This window comes from Chiloscyllium punctatum, chromosome 2, assembly GCF_047496795.1.
Source record: "Chiloscyllium punctatum isolate Juve2018m chromosome 2, sChiPun1.3, whole genome shotgun sequence".
Taxonomy (NCBI): Eukaryota; Metazoa; Chordata; class Chondrichthyes; order Orectolobiformes; family Hemiscylliidae; genus Chiloscyllium; species Chiloscyllium punctatum.
The window spans coordinates 115,938,359-115,960,814 of record NC_092740.1 but is presented as its reverse complement, the minus strand read 5'-3'; the positions used below and the strand labels follow the sequence as shown (position 1 = coordinate 115,960,814).

The 22,456-nt window shown below is 40.2% G+C and overlaps 1 protein-coding gene across 3 annotated transcripts in view; it reads left to right on the top strand.

The window, feature by feature from the left end:
• Positions 1–21,046, top strand: part of LOC140488005 (neuronal acetylcholine receptor subunit beta-3-like) — a 44,970-nt gene extending 23,924 nt beyond the window's left edge. For all 3 annotated transcript variants that reach the window (XM_072587551.1, XM_072587568.1, XM_072587559.1), the window contains 4 exons: positions 826–870; positions 1,900–2,009; positions 16,105–16,984; positions 20,316–21,046. In XM_072587551.1, coding sequence (XP_072443652.1) covers positions 826–870; positions 1,900–2,009; positions 16,105–16,984; positions 20,316–20,474 — 1,194 coding nt within the window. In that variant the 3' untranslated portion in view covers positions 20,475–21,046. The remainder of the gene's footprint in view (positions 1–825; positions 871–1,899; positions 2,010–16,104; positions 16,985–20,315) is intronic.
• Positions 21,047–22,456: the final 1,410 nt, after the last annotated feature.

Genomic DNA, 22,456 nt, shown 5'->3' with positions numbered 1-22,456 from the left:
TATTTCTTGCTTGCTCAGGTTTGCAAAGTCAGGATATATCTTGACTCTGTAGTCAGAAGCAAAAATTCAGGCCATTGAATCTCAGTGTCTTCATGACCCAAGGTAGAGTGGAATGATGAGTCAGCTAGTGAGTCATATTTCTTTTTATCTTTATGCTTGTATGAGACGTGGGCATCATTGACAAGGCCAGCACATGTTGCCAGCCCTCATCCCCTTGGATTGATTGATTCTCTCGGCCATTTCAGAGCTTAATTAAGGATCCATCACACTACTCTGGGTCTGGAGTCACATGTAAGTCAAATCAGTTAAGGACAGCAGATTTCTTTCCCTGATGGACATTAATGAAACAAATGGACTTTTACAACAATCAGCAAAGATTACTTAGTCCCTGTTAGATTGGCTTTTAATTTCTGTTTCTTTACATTTATTTCAAATTTCGTCATCAGAACCCATGTTTTCAGAACATTTGCCTGGCCCTTGGCATTACCAGTCCAGTGACTTTAACACTATGCTATTGCCTCCCCAATTCTTATTCTGTTGACAGTTCATCTTTAACAAAGGGACTTGAGAACCTGCAAATGGCTGGCTGTGATTGTCCACATTCCAATCAGGTAATTGATTGTCTGGAGTTGATATGAAGAAATTCCCACAATTTGCTCACCATCTTAACTGTTGTGTCCATTGTTTAAGAAAATATTGTCTACAATGTATTCATACCTCTACCAGGTATGACACAACTTTAAATCTTTTGCTCAAGTAATACTTTACCTTCTAAAAGTAGTGACTGATTTTGTGCTACATCCACCAGTGTGTCTTTTGTTACAGGATGAAAAGAATCAACTGATGGCCACGAATGTTTGGTTAAAACAGGTAAGAAGATCATTTCCTAGCTTCCATGAGCATCGTGTTAACATGGTAACTAATGAGGAATTAGGTATGATTCACTGACACAGTTCATTCCTATTGTTAGTGTGCAGAATTAAGAACTTCTGTTACACTGCCATTGTACAGTAATAATCCTTGCACTCAGCCATTTCCTTGTAGTCTTTGGTGGATCTATTTCATTGTATGCCTCCTCATCTGTGCTTGCAGGCTAGTTGGCCATGGAAGTTAGCAAAGCTTAGAATTAATGCCATTCAATGAAAGGAATTCATTGCAATCAAAGCTATTACAGGATCCAAAACTCAAGTGAAATGCCTCCATGGTGATTAAAAGACCAGTAGATTTAATGGAATTAATATTCCTATAGCTTTCCCCATTCTCACAGGGAAATAGTTGACCTTTGTTTTGCAGCTATTCCTGATATATTTGAAATCATAAACCCAAAATCAAGGATAACTCTGTGGTCAAAATATCCATTTATAATATCTGTCTACACTATTTTATGGTATCACAGCTCATCAAAGCAATTAAAGGTAAACAATTATATTTAAATTGCTCATAGAAAGATGTTATGCAATTCCAAAGCCCAGCAGAGTAAAATGCTGTACAGAAAAGATAGCATGGGCCAATTTATATCTTATCATATTGTGTGGATTGTGCTGAACTATCCCTCAGATTTCCCTTCGAAATTAAAATGATTATTTTTATTAAAGAAAAGTGAACAACACTGCTCTACCTGCTGGTAGATAGCAGATATCTGCTATTGGAAAAGAATCAACTAATGGCTATGAATGTTTGATTAAAACAAATAAAATCATTTCATAACCTCCATCATATCATGTTAACATGATGATTAACAGGCAGTTAGCTATGATTCACTGACACAGTTAATTCCAATTGTTATTCTGTGGAATTACTTCAGCATATTTGTCTATCAAATGGCATAATGAATATGGTTTTATGTATATTTCAAAGATAATTAATCATGTATTAATGTGATTACCTTCCCTATTGTAGGAGTGGAATGACTACAAACTGAGCTGGAACCCAGATGATTATGGCGGCATCCACACCATTCGAGTTCCATCTGAATCAATCTGGCTGCCTGACATAGTGTTATATGGAAAGTAAGTCTTCTTGCTTTTACAGTTCCCTAACTTCCAAAAAAGAAAACTTGATTCAATCTATTCTGATAAAGTTTGCAATACCAGCTGGGAGGAGACTCATGCAGAGAATGAACACTAGCATAGACCAGTTGGGTTGTTTCTATACCGTTTTGATACCAATCAACCACCTGGTACACATTCTAGGTTTAGACAACATTACAGGTGAATCTTTTCTATCTGTTCAATCCAAAGTGCTGTGAAGTGGTATTAATGTCAATCTAAATTAGCAATCTCACTCAAGGGAAGTGGTGTCAGAGTTGTCATGCTGCTGGTTAGTAATCCAGAAAACTAGACTAATTTTCTGTGTACATGGGTTCAAATACCACTATGGCAAATGGTGAAATAATAAAAATTTGGAATGAAAGGCTACCCTAATGGCAAGTACTATTGATTGTTGTAAAAGCCCATCTGGTTCACTAATGTTCTTTAGGGTAGAAAATCTGCCATTTGACCTAGCCTGGCCTGCACATGACTCAAGATTCACAACAACTTGATTGAGTCTTCACTGCCCACTGGGCAATTAAATCACAGAATTATAGGATCCTGACAGTACAGAAAGAGGCCATTTGACCCATTGTTTCTGCACTGACCCTCTGAAGAGGATTCTACCCAGTCTACCCCCATAAACCCACACGTACCATGGCGAAAGTGAGGACTGCAGGTGCTGGAGATTAGAGTCGAGGGTGTGGTGCTGGAAAAGCACAGCAGGCCTGATGAAGGGCTTTTGCCCGAAATGTCGATTTTCCTGCTCCTCGGATGCTGCCTGATCCACATGTACCATGGCTAATCCACCCAGCCTTCACATCCCTGGACATTGTGGGGCAACTTAGCATGGAGAATCCACCTAACTTGCAGATCTTTGGATCATTAAAGATGGGCAATAAATGCTAGCTTAGCCAGCATCACCCAGGTCCTATGAACAAATAAAAACAAACTTATAACCTACAAGAATGTTGCTGAAATTATGGAAATGTAAACACTACTGTTGTTAAAGTACATTGCATCATTGAGCTAGAATAGAGGGAGCATTCATCCTTAAATATTGAACCCAAACTGGGAATGCTGAAAGGTGACATTGCATGTGGAAATACCTCAGCAGCAACCTCTTGCCACAATGTACAAAGAAAACCAAATTCCATTTAAAAATATCCTATTAATCTATCAAAGGTGGACACATATTCAAATGTAATCTATTCATCATTGTGGAAGTGATTTCTCCATACATCAACACACCAGAATCTCTTTGATTGCTCAAACTAATTGCAAAAATAGGATGCGCTGCAAGGATTGGTGCTGGGTCCACTGTTGTTCACCATTCATATAAATGATTTGGATGAGAATATAGGAGGCATGTTTAGTAAGTTTGCAGATGACACCAAAATTGGTCATATAGCGTCAGTGAAGCAGGTTATCTAAGAGTGTGATAGGGTCTTGATCAACTGGGTCAGTGTGGAATAGCAAATGAAGTTTAAATTAGATAAATGTCAGGTGTTGCATTTTAGCAAGATAAACCTGGGCAGGAGTTAAACAGTCATGGTAGATAGGGCCCTAGGGAATGTAGTCAAATTGACCTTGGGGTACATGTAACATAGTTCCTTGAAAGTGGGGTCATGGTAGACAGGGTGGCGAAGAAAGCGTTTGACGCACTTGTCTTCATCTGTCAGAGCACTGAGCACAGAAGTTGGATATCATGTTATAACTATACAAGACATTAGTAAGGCCACATTTGTACTACTGTGTACAAATCTGGTTGCCCTGCTATAGAAAGGATGTTATTAAACTGGAAAGAGTGCAAAGAAAATGTTTCTAAGGATGTTTCCAAGACTGGAACCTTTGAGTTGTAGGGAGAGGCTGAATAGGCTGCGGCTTTATCCCTGGGGATAGGAGCCTTATAAAACCTTATAGAGGTTTATAAAATCATGAGGGGCATGGATAAGGCAAAAGACCAAGGTCTTTTCCCCAGGGTAGTTTCCTCAAAACTAGAGGGCACAGGTTCGAGGTGAGAGGGAAAGGATTTAAAAGGGACCCAAGCGGCCATGTTTTCATGCAGAGGGTGGTTCTTATAGAAACAAGCTGCCAGAGGAGATGGTAGAGGTGAGTAGAATTACAACATTTAAGACATTTGAATAGGAAAGATTTTGAGGAATATGGGCCAAACATAGGAAAATGGGACTAGTTCAGTTTAGGAAACCTATTTGACATGGATGAGTTGGACCAAAGAGTCTGTTCCCATGCTATATGACTCGAAGACTCTATGACTCTATGTTGGTCATGGCTCACTTTTAGCATCTTGCGTTTCTAATTCAAAGATTTACAAGTTCATGTTCCTCTTCAAAGGTCTATAATCGTGCATTGACAGAATGCATTGTTGCAACTGCCATCTTCAAGATGAGGTGTTAAACTGAGGTCCTGTCTGAGGTCCATAAAATATTCTAAGGCACTGTTTCAAAGAAGAGCTCTTGGCCAGATGTTAATCCCTCAAACAATATCACTAAAACAGATCACTCAATTATTCAGTCCAGTGCAGTCTGCTGCATTGCCCATAGTTCAATCGATGACTACTCCAAAAATAGTTAAGGATGCCTTAAAGTCATAAAAGGATGTGTAAACATAAATTATTTGTTTAATGTTTTAAGAATTGAGATCTGTATGAAATATTTTGACCATTATTTAATTAAGCTGTTTTATATGCTAACCTTATCATTACTAAGATCATACACTGTTACTTTTGATTTTTTTTTCAGTATTATGAGTCTCAGATTGATCATTGAGTTGAAATCACTGACAAGCAACAGTAAATTTCATTAAAACTATATTTAAACCTGCTTATTAAATATTGAACAAGATTCTGCATAGCCAGAAAATCCTCTGTGGTCTCACACAAGGAAAGTCAATTGATTTGTTGTTTGAAACAACTTGGAGGATTTTGTAGAGATACAGGATTTATTGAAAAGTTAAAGCAGTTTAGATTTCCTATTTTTACTTGTACAGGGCTGAACCTGTTGTGTAGAGTCACACATTGTTTTCTTTAAAGCCTAGATGCCCATATATTGCATTAAGAAAACAGTAAGTTCCCTAAGTAATGGCAATATTAAAAATCCCAATTCAGATTTAGAGAAAATGGAATTAACAATCATTTGGCCACTTTAAGTTCTCAATATTTGAACTTCTGGTTCAAAAATTCCAGTGGCTGCAGCATTGCCAATGAATAAACAGTAGAGTAATTTTCTGGTGGAAAAGAGAGGCATTAGGATCGAAAGGCAGGGCCAACCCAAAATAGATTTGTTGAGCGATGGGGTTAAGGTGGGAGTTGTGGAAGGGAAATATGTATCACCCTGACAACAGAGGGAGAGAACCAAGTGAGGTCAAATGGTGGTGGGAAATGGTAGATCAGATTGGCAGCATCAGCCCACACCATGTATATTGTAGGTTAATTGGTTGAACTCTCTTAATTCTTCGACATAATCTTTGATAATCGGATGGAAAACCAACCAAGGTTAAACATTTTACTAAAATTAAAAGACAACAGGCTTTACATTGGGCAGACACTTAGAGTGGTCCCAATGAAATGGGCTATGTCAAGAACTGTGGTAGAATTGTGAGAGAAACTCAGTAAGGCATATCTTGAGGTTGGGAGTGACTTCCTGCATGTTCAAAGTAAGCTCGAGGATCCAAGATGACATTCTTGCTAGGCAGTGGTGAATTACCTATTAAGCGGGTTTATTGCTTATTGAAAAATCTATTAACTGCATAATCTCACCTCATTAACATGCGGCTTCCCGTCCTACAACCCTCTGCAAGCAAAATAGATGCCAAGAATTCTCAATGTAAAGAATTCTCTCTGAGTGACTTCAGCTCACCACTGGCTGTAAGGAACCTCCATGTTATTCACTATGTAACAACATTCCAGGGCACAATTGATGGGCAACAGCGGCACAAAACCCTCCCCACCGAGGTTGGCATCTGATAGTTGCCAAATTCTCACAGCTTCTATTGCACCCTTCCAATCCACTGCAGGACAGTTAAGAACAGGTCAGCGCAACATTGAGGGCCAAAGGGCCTGTATTGCGCTGTAATGTTCTATGTTCTAAGTATTACAGAGCACAACAACAACTGGCATTGACAGGCTGCTGCAAGGACACTTTGCATGCAATGTCAGGCATTCAGCTCATTCAATGAACCAAGCTGCATCACAGGGCTGCTCACTTGTTCTGTTCGCATGCACTCATGTTCTACCTACCTGCATGCCGACAGTATCCAGGCCATGCCTGTTGTTGCTTCAGCCAGAGACTAGAAGCTATCAGAACTGCTGTATTGATGAGCTCTTTAGCGCAGACACACAGGCAGGTTGTTTGCCAGTAAGGATCTGTCCTAGGGTGGAATGTCTTGCTGCAGAGGGAGAAAGTGAGCTCTGTAGATGCTGGAGATCAGAGTCGAAAAGTATGGTGCTGGAAAAACACAGCAGGACAGGCAGCATCTGAGGAGCAGGAGAATCGACATTTCGGGCATTAGCCCTTCATCAGGAATGCACAGCATACTGAGAGGTCAACCTAGCATCTACAACACGTGCCAGCTGCCTAGATGGAAAACACTTTGCACGTTCATTCAATTACCTGGCTAAAGGTAGGGAAGGGCGGGGTGAATGTTGATCTCACTGAACAGTTACAAGTACAATCAGTATTGGGCCCAGTCCAGTGGATTGACCAGGGTCATTTGGATGAGGCATGGTCAGGGTCTATGACTACAGTCCAGGGAGTGGGGAATGGACATTCTTGTTGGGATATCACAAAGGAATAATGTATTAACTGTCAGGAAGCTACAAAGTCAATGGTCAGGGGTGTGGTCAGTCATGTCTGGGGATAAGTTGTCAAAGTCAGTTAGATGTCTAAGGCAATATTGTATTGGAGGTCCATGCATTGATCGTTGAGAAAGGTGAAAGGGGGACTTACATGAGCAAGGGGAGTATTCAATGTCAAAAATGAGTGGGGTGATCAAATCTCAAGGCGGGGTGCAGACTATTAGCAGTGGCACCATCATGGCCTCTACAAGGGGAATGTTGAGGACCTGAGTGGGCATGAGGGGTAAGGTAATGTTAGGGCTCAGGGTATATGGCAGAAAGCTGGAGGTGAAATTCAATGTGCTGGCTCTCCACATGGGCGACTGAGTGGAAATGGACTGATGGGTCACTGCAGTCTAAAAGGAAAGAAATTGGTTCTGGGAGGAGGGGGCAGAGTATCTGGCAACCATCCAGACCATGCTGCTGCTGTGTTCCTTGCCATCACTTGCTGTTCACTTGATGTTCAATGTAACTGGAAATGACTGAGACAATGCCCAGGTAAAAACAATGGCTGCAGATGCTGGAACCCAGATTCTGGATTAGTGGTGCTGGAAAAGCACAGCAGTTCAGGTAGCATCTGCCTGAACTGCTGTGCTTTTTCAGCACCACTAATCCAGAATGAGACAATGCCCAGCCTGGATGGGGTAATTGCCACTTTGATAGACCTTATCTGCTGGACATCAGGCCATTGAAGAAGCAAATACATGAAAATGAGCTTGCAAACTGCAGCTATATTCAAATTACAATGTTTCATCATCCGCTTGCAATGTATACAGAGGGAACACGTTTAAGGTTCAAATGTTGGTCAAAGATGATATGCATCATGCATTGGTCCTTGTAAATTGTGCATTAGTGTCTGAATGAATGCACAAAGTAATGGCAATAACTTTAGAAGAGGAAAATGCTGATCAAAATGAATCCATAATGTGTGAAATATTCAAGGGTGTTGTCGGATGTGGCGATGGTTGCTTCATTATTGCTCACATATTACAATGGACCCCACTGTATGCAAGATTTGTTTCATGGTTGATGTGGGTCTGGGATAGAAAGGAGGTCAGACCATAGCATACCTCTCCTTTTTGATGAAATGTTGGCCACTCAGCTGGCACAACACCTTCACAAATTTCCTACATATGCTAAACTTGAAGCTGAATGAATGATGGAGGCACAACCCTTATTATCAGGGAGCTGCGTGTCTAACTGTATGGAGGAGTGTATGCAAGTCTTAGCTATAGAATATTCGCCACTGATGGTTATCAGAGCTGGTTAGCTCCTTACATTCCCACCATGATCATTGCTAGTGAGTATGTGTCCAAGCTACTGTTGGCATGTTAGTCACTGTGGCTGCCTACCCTAGAAGTTGGACACTAGATGACCAGGGCCGATGACATGTCCAGAAGTAGCTGCAGGCTGTCATGGTGGAAGAGAAAGTTAAAAATCACATAACATCCGGTTATAGTCCATCAGGTATCTGATGAAGAAGCAGCACTCCACAAGCTAGTACTTCCAAATGAACCTGTTGCTCTATAACCTGGTATTGTGTGATTTTTAACTTTGTACACCTCAGTACAACACTGGCTTCTCCACATCAAGGTGGGAAGAGGATCTCCAAGATCAGGTAGAGATCACAGTTACAGAACCCTTCAGGTCATATCAGATCTGCATGCCCTCTGCTATACTACTGAGAGTGCTGCGTCATCCAGGTATGCTGTGTTCTGCACAACTGGAGAAGACAACGAGGAGATGTGCTGGATATTGAAGAACTGGAGGGAATGGGAGCAGTCTTCTGAGCAGGAGGATGAGGACAATGCGAAGGAGGAAGTTCTCTTTGCACGTGACAGAATTCATTTATGTCGAGTGCTACAATTTAGACAGGACCTGTCTGACACCCTCTACCAGTAGATAAGAGCTGGCTGCAGAAGACCATCTCGGAATGTAAAATATTCATTGGTCATAATGCCAGCAGGTGAACTGCAGCCTCAATTGGTTTTTTTTTTGCTCTCTGCAAACAAAAGATCATGTTTGCAATTGTCCAGTATGTGATGTATGTGATGTGCCCTCATGGAGATTGACAAGGCATGTGTCTGAGGTGTGCGCTGGGATAGAGTAGCACTGACTTACAGAGTTGTTTAGATTGAATGTAGCTAGGAGAGGTAAACTGTTTCGCATGGTGTATACACAGTAACAAAGTTGAGAGAATGGAATTATAAGTATGAAAGACTGTCAGCCTTGCTAATTATGTACCTTGAATAACACGGCTTTCTGGCCACTGTGTGGTGAGGGGCAGTGCCAGATTGCCAAAGCTTTTCCAGGCACACAGTGGTCTTTTAAAGTTGGTACAGATGCCAGGGATGTAGGACTTTAAACAATATCTGCTGAGTGATGAGCTCTTCTGTGGATGGCAAGTGGTAAAATAGGGTTAAATGTGGACTAGGGGGTTAGCACAGGATCAAAGCAGGTAGTTAATGAGGAAATTTGATAAGATATGGCGAAAGATTTTGTGAGAGATAAACCTAGTGTGAGGATTGACCTGTTGGGAAGTTGACCTGTTGTCTTAACTAATTAAGTCAGTTATCAGACACTTGCCATCCTCATGGGCACTTTACTGTGACAGAGAGACCACTTGGTAAACTCTGACAGTTTCCTTACACATTTCAAATGTGAGGGGGTGGGGCACAAGGAAGTCTTTCCTTCTTTTATCGCTGCTCAGTAACCCGTGGAGGGCCACACAGAGAATAATGGTCACCATCATTGCTATACCTGCATCGTTGGCAAGTTCCCTTCCTCAGGCCTCCCTGGGCTGCCCTCTTCATCTTGGCTACCTCAGCCAGTGGGATGCTGGAAAGCTACTCAGTGATGACAAATAACCCAGAGGCCACTGCAAGGAATGTTGTCTGACAGGGCAGGCATCTCTTGGCGGGGGTGGGGTGAGCAGTGAAGCAGTGGGGGCTGGCTAGCTTGATAGGATTGTCCCCAGCTGGTAATCTGCCAGCCACAATGTCCTGTTGCTCCCCTCCCCAACATGGGTCAGGCCCTGCTTTCAGTCCCGGTCTACTTCGCTTTTTCGAGAAGCATTGTCTCTGAAAATCTCTAGGAAGCTAGTACATGAGTATTTTACATTCCATGATGGTTTTCTGCAACCAGCTCTCATCTGCTGGTACCAATCAGGTTCTATTTAGCTGGTAGTGCCCACTTTGCCCAAAAATGGAAGCATGCAGCTGTAGGTGACAGCAAGAGCTGTGACACCATTGTCAGTTAGTTTAATAATAAACACACCAACATGGAGCTATCTCGAGATTCGAGAAAACAGTGAGAATGGGGAGGTGATGACACGGTGGCACAGTGGTTAGCACTGCTGCCTCACAGCGCCAGAGACCTGGGTTCAATTCCCGACTCAGGCGACTGACTGTGTGGAGTTTGCACATTCTCCCTGTCTGCGTGGGTTTCCTCCGGGTGCTCCAGTTTCCTCCCACAGTCCAAAGATGTGCAGGTTAGGTGAATTGGTCATGCTAAATTGCCCATAGTGTTAGGTAAAGGGGTAAATGTTGGGGAATGGGTGGGTTGTGCTTCGGCGGGTCGGTGTGGACTTGTTGGGCCGAAGGGCCTGTTTCCATACTGTAAGTAATCTAATCTAAAAAAAGTAATCTAATCTAAAAATAATGGTAATGTCATTGCACCAGTAATCCAGATCTCCAGGCTAATGTTCTGGAACATATATTTGAATACAACCAGGAAAATTATGAAATTTGAAATCAATAAAATCTGGAAATGGAAACTAACCTTCATGAAAAGATGAAACCAGTTAAATCCCATCTAGTTCACTAATGTCCATTATTAAAGAAAAGCTGGCATCCTTAACTGTTCTGGCCTATACATGACTGCAGACCCATCATAATGTGTTTGATTCTTAACTGCCCTTTTAAATAGCACCAGCAAGGCAATCAGTGTTGGCCATTAGTGATAGCTACATCCCATGTAAGAATCACCTGGCAAGTTGAATATATCAGAGCAGAATTTTAGGGAATGGAAAGATTTCTGGTGTGACTCTATGACCCATTGGTCAGATTTTTCCCCTCACTCTCCTCCTTGACAGTCTTTCCTGCTGCAACTCTTTGGACACTTGACATGCTCATGGTGCAGTGAGGTCATGGAGACATCTGGACTGAGTGAATGATATAACCAAATGTATACACCTCCTTCATGGATGAGTTTAAAGGATTGAGAAAGAAACAAGAGAATATACAAGGAAAGATATAAAGTAAAATAAGGACAGTAGGAAAAATTGAGGTGGAGTGAAAGTGTGGATTAAGAGAGAAAAAAAGAGAAAGGAATGAGTGATGAATATTTTAAAATTTTGATTTTTAGAAAATTGACACTCAGCTGTTTTTTGTTTTGGTTGCATTCTACATTTCTACTGCCATTCATCCCAGTTCTGTCACTAAGTTGCAACACTAAAGAGGCAGGAATGAATGTAATGCCTTAGGCACACAGGGAAAATTTTGGAAGTTTTCCATTTCCCATTGTATAGAAATTTCAAAGTGCTCTTCAGCAGATATTGAGTATACATGATGCAAAGGAATGTATTTTTTATCCATTTCCATAAATATTTGATTAGCAAATGTTTGTGCCATTTGGTCACGAGCCAAGAAAATTATTGCTGCATTGAAAGCTGCTGCGCTCAGTTCCGGTCTCCAGATTACAAAAAGGATCCTCAGACACCATGGAGACACTGCAAAAAAAAAATTACAATGATGATACCAGAACTGAGAGGTTACATGTACATTAAATATATAAGTAGCGATTTGATAGAGTAAATGTGAAAAGGATGTTTCTACTTGTTGGAAAGTCCAAAACGCGATGGCGTAATTATGAGGAGAAATATACCTTGAATAGAATTTAAGAAAAAGTTATTTGCTAAAAGCTTGGTTAGAATTTGGAATACTCTACAACGTGAAATAGTTGATGTGAAAAGCATTGCTGCATATAAAGGGACACTTGATACAGTAAGTACATGACGGAGAACAAGATAGACTGTCAAAATTAAAGGAGGTAGGGAGTGGGGTATTTAAAACACTGAGTTGTGTGTAATGGTCTTTTTAGTGCTGTGGGTGGAGTATTGCGCCAAACATTCCAAGCTCCGGATCATCATAGGCTGAAACTTTTATCACTGGGTGTGTCAGAAGTTGAGGCGTGATGTTATAGAGGTTGATAAATCATGAGGGGTATAGATAATATGAATCACAGGTGTCTTTTCCGTCGAGTGGGGGATTTCAAGACTGGGGGCATATTTTTAAGGTGCAAGGAGAAAGATTTAAAAGAAGATATGAGAGGCAGTTTGTTTTACACAGAGAGTGGTTCATGTGTGGAATGAACTTCTAGATGAAGTGGTGGATGTAGGTATAGTTACAACGTTTAAAGTATAGGAATAAGAAATGTTTGAAGGTACATGGGCCAAACGCAAGCAGGTGGGATTAGTTTTGTGATGATGGCTAACATGGATTGGCTGGACCTGCTTCTATGCTGTGTGATCCAATGACTCTATCAAAGATCCAGATGTATGACTGATGTATGTTGGGCCCCTGTGAATGTTCTGACATGCAGAGCTATGTGAGAGTTGCCTGAAAAGTTTTCAAAATCTGATGGATAATTCCCCTCCTCTTTGAGACCCTCCAGAGCTACAGTCAGAGAACAGGTCAACTCTGCTGTGCTTACCTAGATCATTACTCAGGAAATGAGAGAAAGCTTTAATCTGAAAATTACATCTGCTTGACAACACAACTGACCCCATTCCTCAGTCAACTTCACCCATCTCCAACTTTCCCCTGACTTGACCACTCTCCTGAGCACTGACAAAATTCTGATATGAATAGCCCACCCAAGGCAAGCTGACCTAACTTCTCTCTCAACCACCTGACTACTCTCACATTATGGCCCACGTCCTAAACTGCCTCACTCCACTTGCCACCCAGTTTCCCATTAATCTATTATACTCACTTGCACTCCCTTTGCCCACCTCAGCCATTTATTTACTCACTCACTTACCCATCCACTCACTCATTAACAAAATTTCTAAAGCTAATCATGTTCACTTACCTTGCTGCAGTTAGCACCATAAAAAGAACTCTAATCTGCTCCAACAAGTTTTCTCAAGGGATGCTACACTGCACATTTTGTTGCAAGTTGGCATCAGATGACCCCGGTAGACACTGGAGTAGTATTGATTCCAGTCATTTTACCAAGTACAGTAATAATCTGCATAGGCAATGTCTCCAATATGGACTTTAGAAAGAATCTCAATGAGAGGATAAAGATTTGCAAAAATCACAGTAACTCCACTGCTGCTAACAGATTTAATCATGGGCATTTCGCCCTGCAACTGACCCATGAGCGACTGCTCCTAACACAAGCAGAAGGTAGAATTTTTCTGCATCCTACAGAAACAACAACATGAAATTAAGTTTTGTGAAGTTACCTATTTACGGCATTGTCAAACGGTTAGTTGCTGTTAATTGATGCATCAATGCGTCAGTGGGACAAAAATGAAGCTGCACTGGAGAGATTGGAATAAAACACTGATGGGAAAAGTTGTAGCCAAACAAATACTAGTAACTACCCTCTTTACCTGTTCTGCTACTTTCAATGATTTGTATACATATAGACCTAAGTCCCTCCGCTCCTGTACCCACTTTTAGAATTATACCCTGTAATTTATATTGTATTTCAAAGTCCATCTGACCAAAATGTATCACTTCACATTTTTCTCCACTGAACTCCATCTGCCACCTATCCGCCCATTGCAATGTCCATTTGGAGTTTCACACTGTCCCACTCACAGTTTACAATGATTCCAAGCTTTGTGTCATTTGCAAACTTTAGAAATTGCCCTTTGCACAGCAAGCTCCAGCTCATTAATATACATCAGGAAAAGCAAGGATCCCAACAGCAATCACTGCGGAACTCCACCACAAACTTTCCTCCAGCTTGAAACATATGCATTGACTTTTATTCTCAGTTTCCTATCACTCAACCAATTTTGTTCCCACATTGCTACTGTTCCTTTTGTTGGAGAAATTTGCCAGCAGCTTGAAGTGAAATTGACAGTTTATTGCAAGCGATATCACTAGAAGGATCGAATCCTGCCGACTACGCCAAACTGTTGGAGAATTTGCCCAATAGGTTACAGATCACAAAACAAAGCTCGAAGTGTAATTGACAAACAGTTTATTGCAAACGATATCACTGGAAGAGAAACAGACAAGGCTGACACAGAACTGACAATCTGTACAGGTAGATCAGATTTCTCTTCCCAGAGCTGAGGATAAGACCAGTTTTACAATAATGCTGCACAATGAGACTGATTAAGAAATGAGAAACTACAATGTATCTGGAAATGGAATAATCTAGTTGCAAGGATGCTAATTGGAAAGCAGTTATTGGATGAATGTCCTGTTCCTTCACACAATACAACATCCTGACAGTATTGATGGTTCCATTTCTCTTCACAGGTGGGTGTTAATGTCTCCTCTGAAGTGTTGAGGTGCTTCCATTGCCCTGTTTCTGGAGCATGTCCTTGCTGGTGCCTTTCTGTCTGACCTGCTCTTTGTGTGACCCTTGGGGCTTTGAGATATTTGTGGTGCTCTGTCATTGTTAGTGAGAGCTTAGAGTGTATTCTCTTGTCTGCATGCTGTCTCAATTAGCTTGTGAGCCTGCTTGGGAATTCTGGGTGTTTTTGATATGGTTTGGCCAATTTTGCTTTTGTGGGCCTATCGTGGGTTAGCAGACCTTTTCCCACACCTTCACTCTATCAGCAGTCTGGCCGTCAAAAGACTCCAGCAAGTTAGAGAAGCACAATTTTCCATGCAGAAATCTATGCTGCCCCTTCCTAATCAACCCATCTTATTTCCTTATGACTGATAATTCTATGCTGAATAATTGTTTCTAGAAGCTTCCTCACCACCAAATTTAAACTGGCTAGTACATAATAGCTGGGATTAACTTTATAATCTTTCTTGAACAAGACTATAACATTTGCAATTCTCCAGTCTTCTAGCACTTCCCACAAGTCTGGGGACTGGAATTCTATGGCCAGTGCCCACAAAATCACCATCCTCACTTGCTTCAAAATCCTTGCATGCATCTAATCTGGTCCTGATATCTTGTTGGCTTTAATTGCCATTAGTGTATCCAAGACTTCTTCCTTATTAAATTTGAATCCTTGTAGTGATGGAGATTCCGCCTCTGTCACTATGGCCTGGGCAGTATCGTTATCTTTTGTAAAGACAGTCGTAAAGTACAATGTTTTCTTTAAAATAAGCAAGAATTGATTGCTTTTAAATGGATTAAAAGCCTTTGGGGCAGTTTTGAAGGAGACCTGACTGAATTCAGAACAAATTGTACTTTGTCTCCGAGAGATGAATATAGAACAGTTCAAGGCAAGCACAGTTACCCTAGTGTAAAAGTTTAGATGGTAAACTGTTATGACACAGCAGTAAACCCCTCTGTTAATTAAACTAAACACCCAGAAAAACTCACCTCGTCTCGTAATCTTTAAAATATGATTGACAGAGAACTCCCAAATTTGACTATTTAAAGAAAAAATATCAATTTATTCTTCAACTCTGAAAGTGAACATTAAACACCAACTATTCACAAATCTAAGCCCCCATTTCTCTCAACTGCTTATTTTAAAGAAAACATTATACTTTACACCTGTCTTTACAAAAGAAGATGCTGCTGCTCAGGCCAATTTCTTGGTTCTGTCTTGATGGCAGTTGTTCTATCTGATTGTCAAAATGCTTGCCTTTTTAATATCCCCAACATTGGATTGTCTCATTGGTTCAATGTTGGCAAAACAATACAGTCAAACTTGATTGGGTTTTAGTATCCTGGGGCATAATTTAAACTGATTAATTAAATTCAAATTGTTGTCAATACAGCAATCAACTCAGGTATATATTTTATAGCCAAATGTTACATATTTTTAATTTTCCTCGGTTGTGCCTGACCTGCTGTACGGACCTGCTGTACGTTTCAACTGTCACACGTTTTGACTCTATATATTAGATAGCTTTGTTTATTTTATTTTTGTGTAATAAGCCTCTAAATAGCCATCATGTTTAATTTAAATAAAAATGGTGTCAAGCCAGGTTTCATTCTTGAACTGACTTGCCCAGTCATAACATCAGCTATGATCCTAACAGTATCTTTATTGCCTATCAGTGCAGATGGAAGGTTTGAAGTATCCGTGATGACTAAGGCGATTGTGAAGTACAATGGGACAGTGAGATGGACACCTCCTGCAAGTTACAAAAGCTCCTGTACAATAGATGTCACATTTTTTCCATTCGACAAACAAAACTGTTCAATGAAATTTGGATCCTGGACCTATGATGGAAACATGGTTGACCTCATATTGGTGGATGAAGATGTGGACCGAAAGGATTTCTTTGACAATGGGGAATGGGAAATCTTAAATGCTACAGGAATGAAAGGAATGAGGAGGGCTGGATATCATTCATATCCATTTATCACATATTCCTTTGTATTGAGACGCTTGCCTCTATTCTATACATTGTTCCTGATTATCCCCTGCCTTGGTCTATCTCTTTTAACTGTACTGGTTTTCTACTCACCATCAGATGAAGGGGAGAAGCTATCTCTATCCACCTCAGTTCTGGTTTCACTAACTGTGTTCCTCTTGCTTATTGAAGAAATAATTCCTTCTTCCTCAACAGTCATCCCATTGATTGGCGAGTACTTGCTCTTTATTATGATCTTTGTCACGCTCTCAATCATTGTCACTGTCTTTGTGATAAATGTCCATCACCGATCCTCAACCACCTACCACCCCATGGCCCCGTGGGTGAAAAAACTCTTCCTTCAAACTCTTCCCAAACTATTATGTATGCGAGGCCACACTGATCGCTACCACTGTTCGAAAAGTGAGAATCTGAAAGTGAAGCAAAAAACATTTGATAAACATCAGCACAACAAGGTGAAGAATGATGAAAATGCAGCTGTGATCGCAATCTTAGAAAAGGCTGCTGAATCGGTGAGATACATCTCAAGCCACATAAAGAAAGAGCATTCTATTCGTGAGGTAAGGGCACTAGGATAATAACAAGCCAACAATGTGCACATCAGAGCTTTCCAAAATAAAATAATATTTAAAGATGTGCACATTGTAGCTTCATTGCTGTATATAATAATTCTGGAGTCTAGGATATAATAACGATAAAGATTTTAAAAATTTAACAGATGTGTTCACTCTTCTTTCACTGAAGGTATTTCTGTCTCATTCTAAAATTTAAAGGAATTCCTCATTTCTTTTTCATTTCACAGAAATGGTGTATTTGGATTTTCAAAAGGCATTTAGCAAGGTACCAAATAAAAGGTTTTTGTACTAGACAGGAACTCATGGTTAATGTAATAGGGTCAGTTTAAAATTGATTAGCACACAAAAGATTGAGAGTTGGGATTAACGTTTCTTCTTCAGCTTGGAATGACATAAATGGTGGGGTGCTACAAGGATCTACAAGGATTCATTACAATCTATAATAACGATATGGAGGAAAGTCCAGAGTGTAACTTGTCCAAATTACTGATAATACAAAAATAGGTGGGAGAGCATGTTGGAATGAGGACATAAGGATATAGATAGGTTGAGTGTACTGGCAAAAGCTGGGCAGATGGATTTTAATGTAGAAAAGTGCAAGGTAATGAACTTTGGTAGGAAAAATCAAAAGGCAGATTACTATGTAACTGGCGAGAAAGTGTAGCACAGAGGGAGATGGGTGTTCTTTTCAAGTTTCACAAAACATTAGTATGCAGGTCCAGCAAGCAATTAAAAATGCAGAAGTGTTTTAGTTTATATTGTCTGTAGTTTGTAGTTTATAAAAAGGAACTCTTGTTATAATGATGCAGTCTTGATAAGGCTGCACCTAACATCGTGTGTGCAGTTTTGGACCCTGTATTTAAAAAAAGGATATACTGATATTGGAGGCTGTTCAAAAGAGATTCACTAGGCTGGTTCCTGTGATGAAGGGTTAACTTATCAAGAATGACTAAACAGCTTAGGGCTGATCTTATTGAAACTTACAGAATTGTGAGGGGACTTGACAGTGTGGATGTTGAGAAGATGCTTCCACAAATGGAGATGTCCTTATCTACAGGACATAATTACAGAATAAGACACATAAGTAATAGCAAGAGGAGCAGGAGTAGGCCCTTCGGAGCCTTACGCCTGCTCCACCGCTCAGTTGGATCATGGGTGATCTGATATTCCTCACCTCCACTTTCCTGTCATTTTCCAATAACCTTTGTTTCTAATACGAATCAAGAACCAATCTATGTCAACCTTAAATATACACAAGGACTCTGCCCCCACAGCTGTCTATGGCAAGGAGTTTGAAAGACTCACAACTCTATGAGAGAAGGAATTCCTCCTCATCCCAGTGTTAAATTGGCACCCCTTTATTTTGAGGCTATGCCCTCTGGTTCTAGTCCCTCTCACATGGGAAAATATCCTCTCAGCATTCACCCTATCAAGCCCCTTAAGAATCCCATATGTTCCATAAGATCTTCTCTCATTCTTCTAAACTCCAGTAAGTAGAATTTCAACCTTTTTAGCCTTTGTTCATGAGACAATCCTCCATAACAGGATCATCCTAGTGAATCCTCTCTGAACTGCCTCCAATGAAATAATATATTTTCTTAAAAAGAGGACCAAAACTACTCAAAGTACCTCAAATGTGGTCTCACCCACACCATGTACAGTTTCAGTAAGACTTCCCTATTCTTATATCCCAAGGAATACTCATTAAAGACTGAGATGGGAGGAAATCATTTCTCCCAGATGTTCATGAATTGTTTACTTTAAGAGACTTGAGCAGACGAGATAATTGAACGTGTTGAAAGAGGAGGTAGATAAATTTTTGAAATATCAGTGAGTTGACAGTTACTTTGAGTTGGCATGATAATAGATTCATGGCTTGGTACAGATCAGCCATGATCTTGTTGAATGGTCAGGCAGGTTTGAAGGGCTGAATGGCCTACTCCTGCTCCTGTTCCTTATGTACCTATGTTCTTAACAGTCCTTCAGCAATGTTTGTCTAGCAGGTGATTGGTTAGAGATGAGCTTGAAAGGCTTAAAGCAGTGATTCCCAACCTTTTCAGTAACATGGTACACTTAAATGTGACAAACAGTTCAGTTGCGCACTCACTTATATTACATCACGGCAATGTTGCCCTTTGGCCATGTGCTTTTAGAATGTTCACATTTTAGAATTAAAAGACCAAAACTGTGCTTTCAATTTGATTATATTTTAACTTTAATGAATTTTATGAGTTGTAATTTTGGTTGGATAAAGCATTTTCAAGATGAAATAATATTTGTTTTATATTGTTTTTATTACCTTTGTACAAAAGTTCATGACAACTCTCATGGCTTATAATGCATTTTTCTATAACTTTGCATTGCCGACTTTGCATTGCCACTCTTCACCATGACAGCCCTTTACCATATAGACGATATTCTTACAATGCATCTCTCCCATGTAACATTTTCTGCATTTGGTTGTCATACATTTCAGCATTTTAGCATTTTGAACTTTGATTCTGTTGGTGTAATCTGCAGTTCACACTTTGTTGTAACTTGTGCTTCACTGAACTCAACTAAAGGTGCCCTAATTGTTAAAAGATTAAATGTGAGAATCCTATTTAAAAGAGTTTGTGGAGAGTTCAATGATTAAGTCATCTTGGCAACAAAAGACTGCATGTTTCGGAAAAGACATCAATGTTTTTCGAAGTGTGTGCATTGTCCAAGAGTTCATCAATGCTGACCTTCCAAGCATTACCTTCCAAACTAATATCCTTTGAAATGCTCAATTCATCAGCTATCAAGCTATATACAGAGGAACATCAATTTTCCACAAACACGGGCGGGGAATATTTCGCTTGGTTAATCGAATGTCAGATAACATAGTTTAACCAGGCATCAGGACCTTGCAATTTTGCTGGATAATCCAATATTCAGATAATCGAATGTCAGATAATCGAGGTTCCTCAGTATCCATTTATATGTTAGGTCTTCTCCCTATGTGTCACACGATCTTGTCATCAATATAATTTTCTTTCCATTTTTCTACCTGTAAATCTCAGGTAAACTCATAAGATCATAAGACCATAAGACCATAAGACATAGGAGTGGAAGTAAGGCCATTCAGCCCATCGAGTCCACTCCGCTATTCAATCATGGCTGATGGGCATTTCAACTCCACTTACCCGCATTTTCCCCATAGCCCTTAATTCCCCGAGACAACAAGAATCTCTCAATCTCTGCCTTGAAGACATTTAGCGTCCTGGCCTCCACTGCACTCTGCGGCAATGAACTATTCACATTGCATTATTAAACATTCTTTCTTTCTTCACAGGTTGTGGAAGACTGGAAATTTGTAGCTCAGGTCCTGGATCGGATTTTCTTGTGGCTGTTTTTGCTGGCAGCCATTCTAGGATCAGTATTGATGTTTGCTCCAGCACTTCAAATGTGGGCAAGCATTGTGATAACGCCCAGTGCAAACTATCACACTTAGCCTGAGGTTTGCGAGATTGACAATTTGGATCTGTTTAGCTAAGATGCCATTTGCTATTAGATGTAACTATATTTTATAGAAGGAAAGGGATTTGATAATCAATCATTTGGGAGTCGCAGCAAAATGCTTTTATTCATACATGATAAAAGTTCCATTAAGTTGTATCAGGTTTCTCTGTGCTATTTGCCAATATGTGTAAAAACAGTGCAAAAGGTTGATGCATTTCAAAGATAAATTATATTCAGAAAAAAATTAGCTTCTATGATCTTCCATGCTCTTCTTCTTAAGTCTATTTTCAAATACTTAGCAAGGATTATTCCCAGTCAGTGATTAAAAAATTGTTTTGTTTTGATCAGCCCATTTTCAGCTGTATTTGTCAAACAGAAGCAATTTGACATGATAGAACATATAAAAGCATCAACTTTGATGCAGTTCTTTCTGAAATATATTGTGTTTTAAGCAAATAAAAACCAAAAGAACTGCAGATCTTGTAAATTAGAGACAAAAATAGAAATTGCTAGAAAAGCTCAGTAGGTCTGTCAGCATCTATGGAGAGAAACAGAGTTAATGTTTTGGGTCGACTGGAAACATTAACTTAAATTCTCTCCACAGACACTGACATACTTGCTGAGCTTTTCCAACAATTTCTACTTTTGTAGAAAGTATTTAAATCCTATTTAAATCCATTATTTAAATCCATTTAAATCCACTATTTAAATCCATTTATTTAAGGCAGATTTTATGTACAGTGATGTGCAAACTATGCTGAGCAGAAAATTAAGCAAGACAAACATCTCTGAAAATGACCACAATTTACACTCCAAAGTCCAAATTATGACCACAGTGTAACCACTCAACCAATTGTATATGTGTCACAATAAAATCTCATTCTAAATACTTTGCTTGAATAGTAAAATGTAAAAGTATCAGAATGTGCTGAATTTTGGCATATTCTAACAACGTTTGTTTCATATCACAACTGTTTATTAATCAACCGTGGTCACTTTGAATTTTGAAGATTGATTTTATTGTGAATTATGAAAGAATATCCAGCATGATTATTGGAGCCACATCACTTGTTGATGACTGGAAAACTGCTTATTCAGCATTTGAGATACATGCTTATGTTCACTATATAAAGTGTTTGAATATATTTCTGGCTTAAAAGGAAGAAAAAGATTTGAAGTACAAAGAAATTATATTAAGTGTCTTTGAGACATTATCCATGATTGTTCAATGTGCCTGCAATATAATGGATCAAGGAGCCATTATGCCTCAACATGATCACAATTAAACTGTGATAATGGTTCAAGATTAGAGTGGTGCTGGAAATGCACAGCAGGTCAGGCAGCATCCGAGGAGCAGGAAAATCGACGTTTCGGGAAAAGCCCTTCATCAGGAATGAGGCAGGGAGCCTTCGGGGTGGAGAGATAAATGGGTGGGGGCTGGGGCTGGGGAGAAGATAGCTAAGAGTTCAGTAGGTGGATGGAGGTGGGGATGAAGGTAATAGGTCAGAGAGGAGGGCGGAGTGGATAGGTGGGAAGGAAGATTGCCAGGTAGGACAGGTCATGAGGATGGTGCTGAGCTGGAAGGTTGGAACTGGGGTAGGGGGAAGTGAGGAAATTGGTGAAGTCCACATTGATGCCTTAGGGTTGAAGTGTTCCGAGACAAAAAATGAGGCATTCTTCCTCCAGGCGTCGGGTGGTGAGGGAGTGGTGGCGGAGGAGGCCCAGGACCTGCATGTCCTCGGCAGAGTGGGAGGGGGAGGTGAAATGTTCAGTCACGGAGTTGATTGGTGCAGGTGTCCCAGAGATGTTCCCTGAAGCGCTCTGCAAGAAGGTGTCCAGTCTCCCCAATGTAAAGGAGACCGCATCAGGAGCAACAGATACAATAAATGACATTGGTGGATGTACAGGTGATGGATGTGGAAGGCTACTTTTGAGCCTTGGATGGAAGTGAGGGGGAGGTGTGGGCACAGGTTT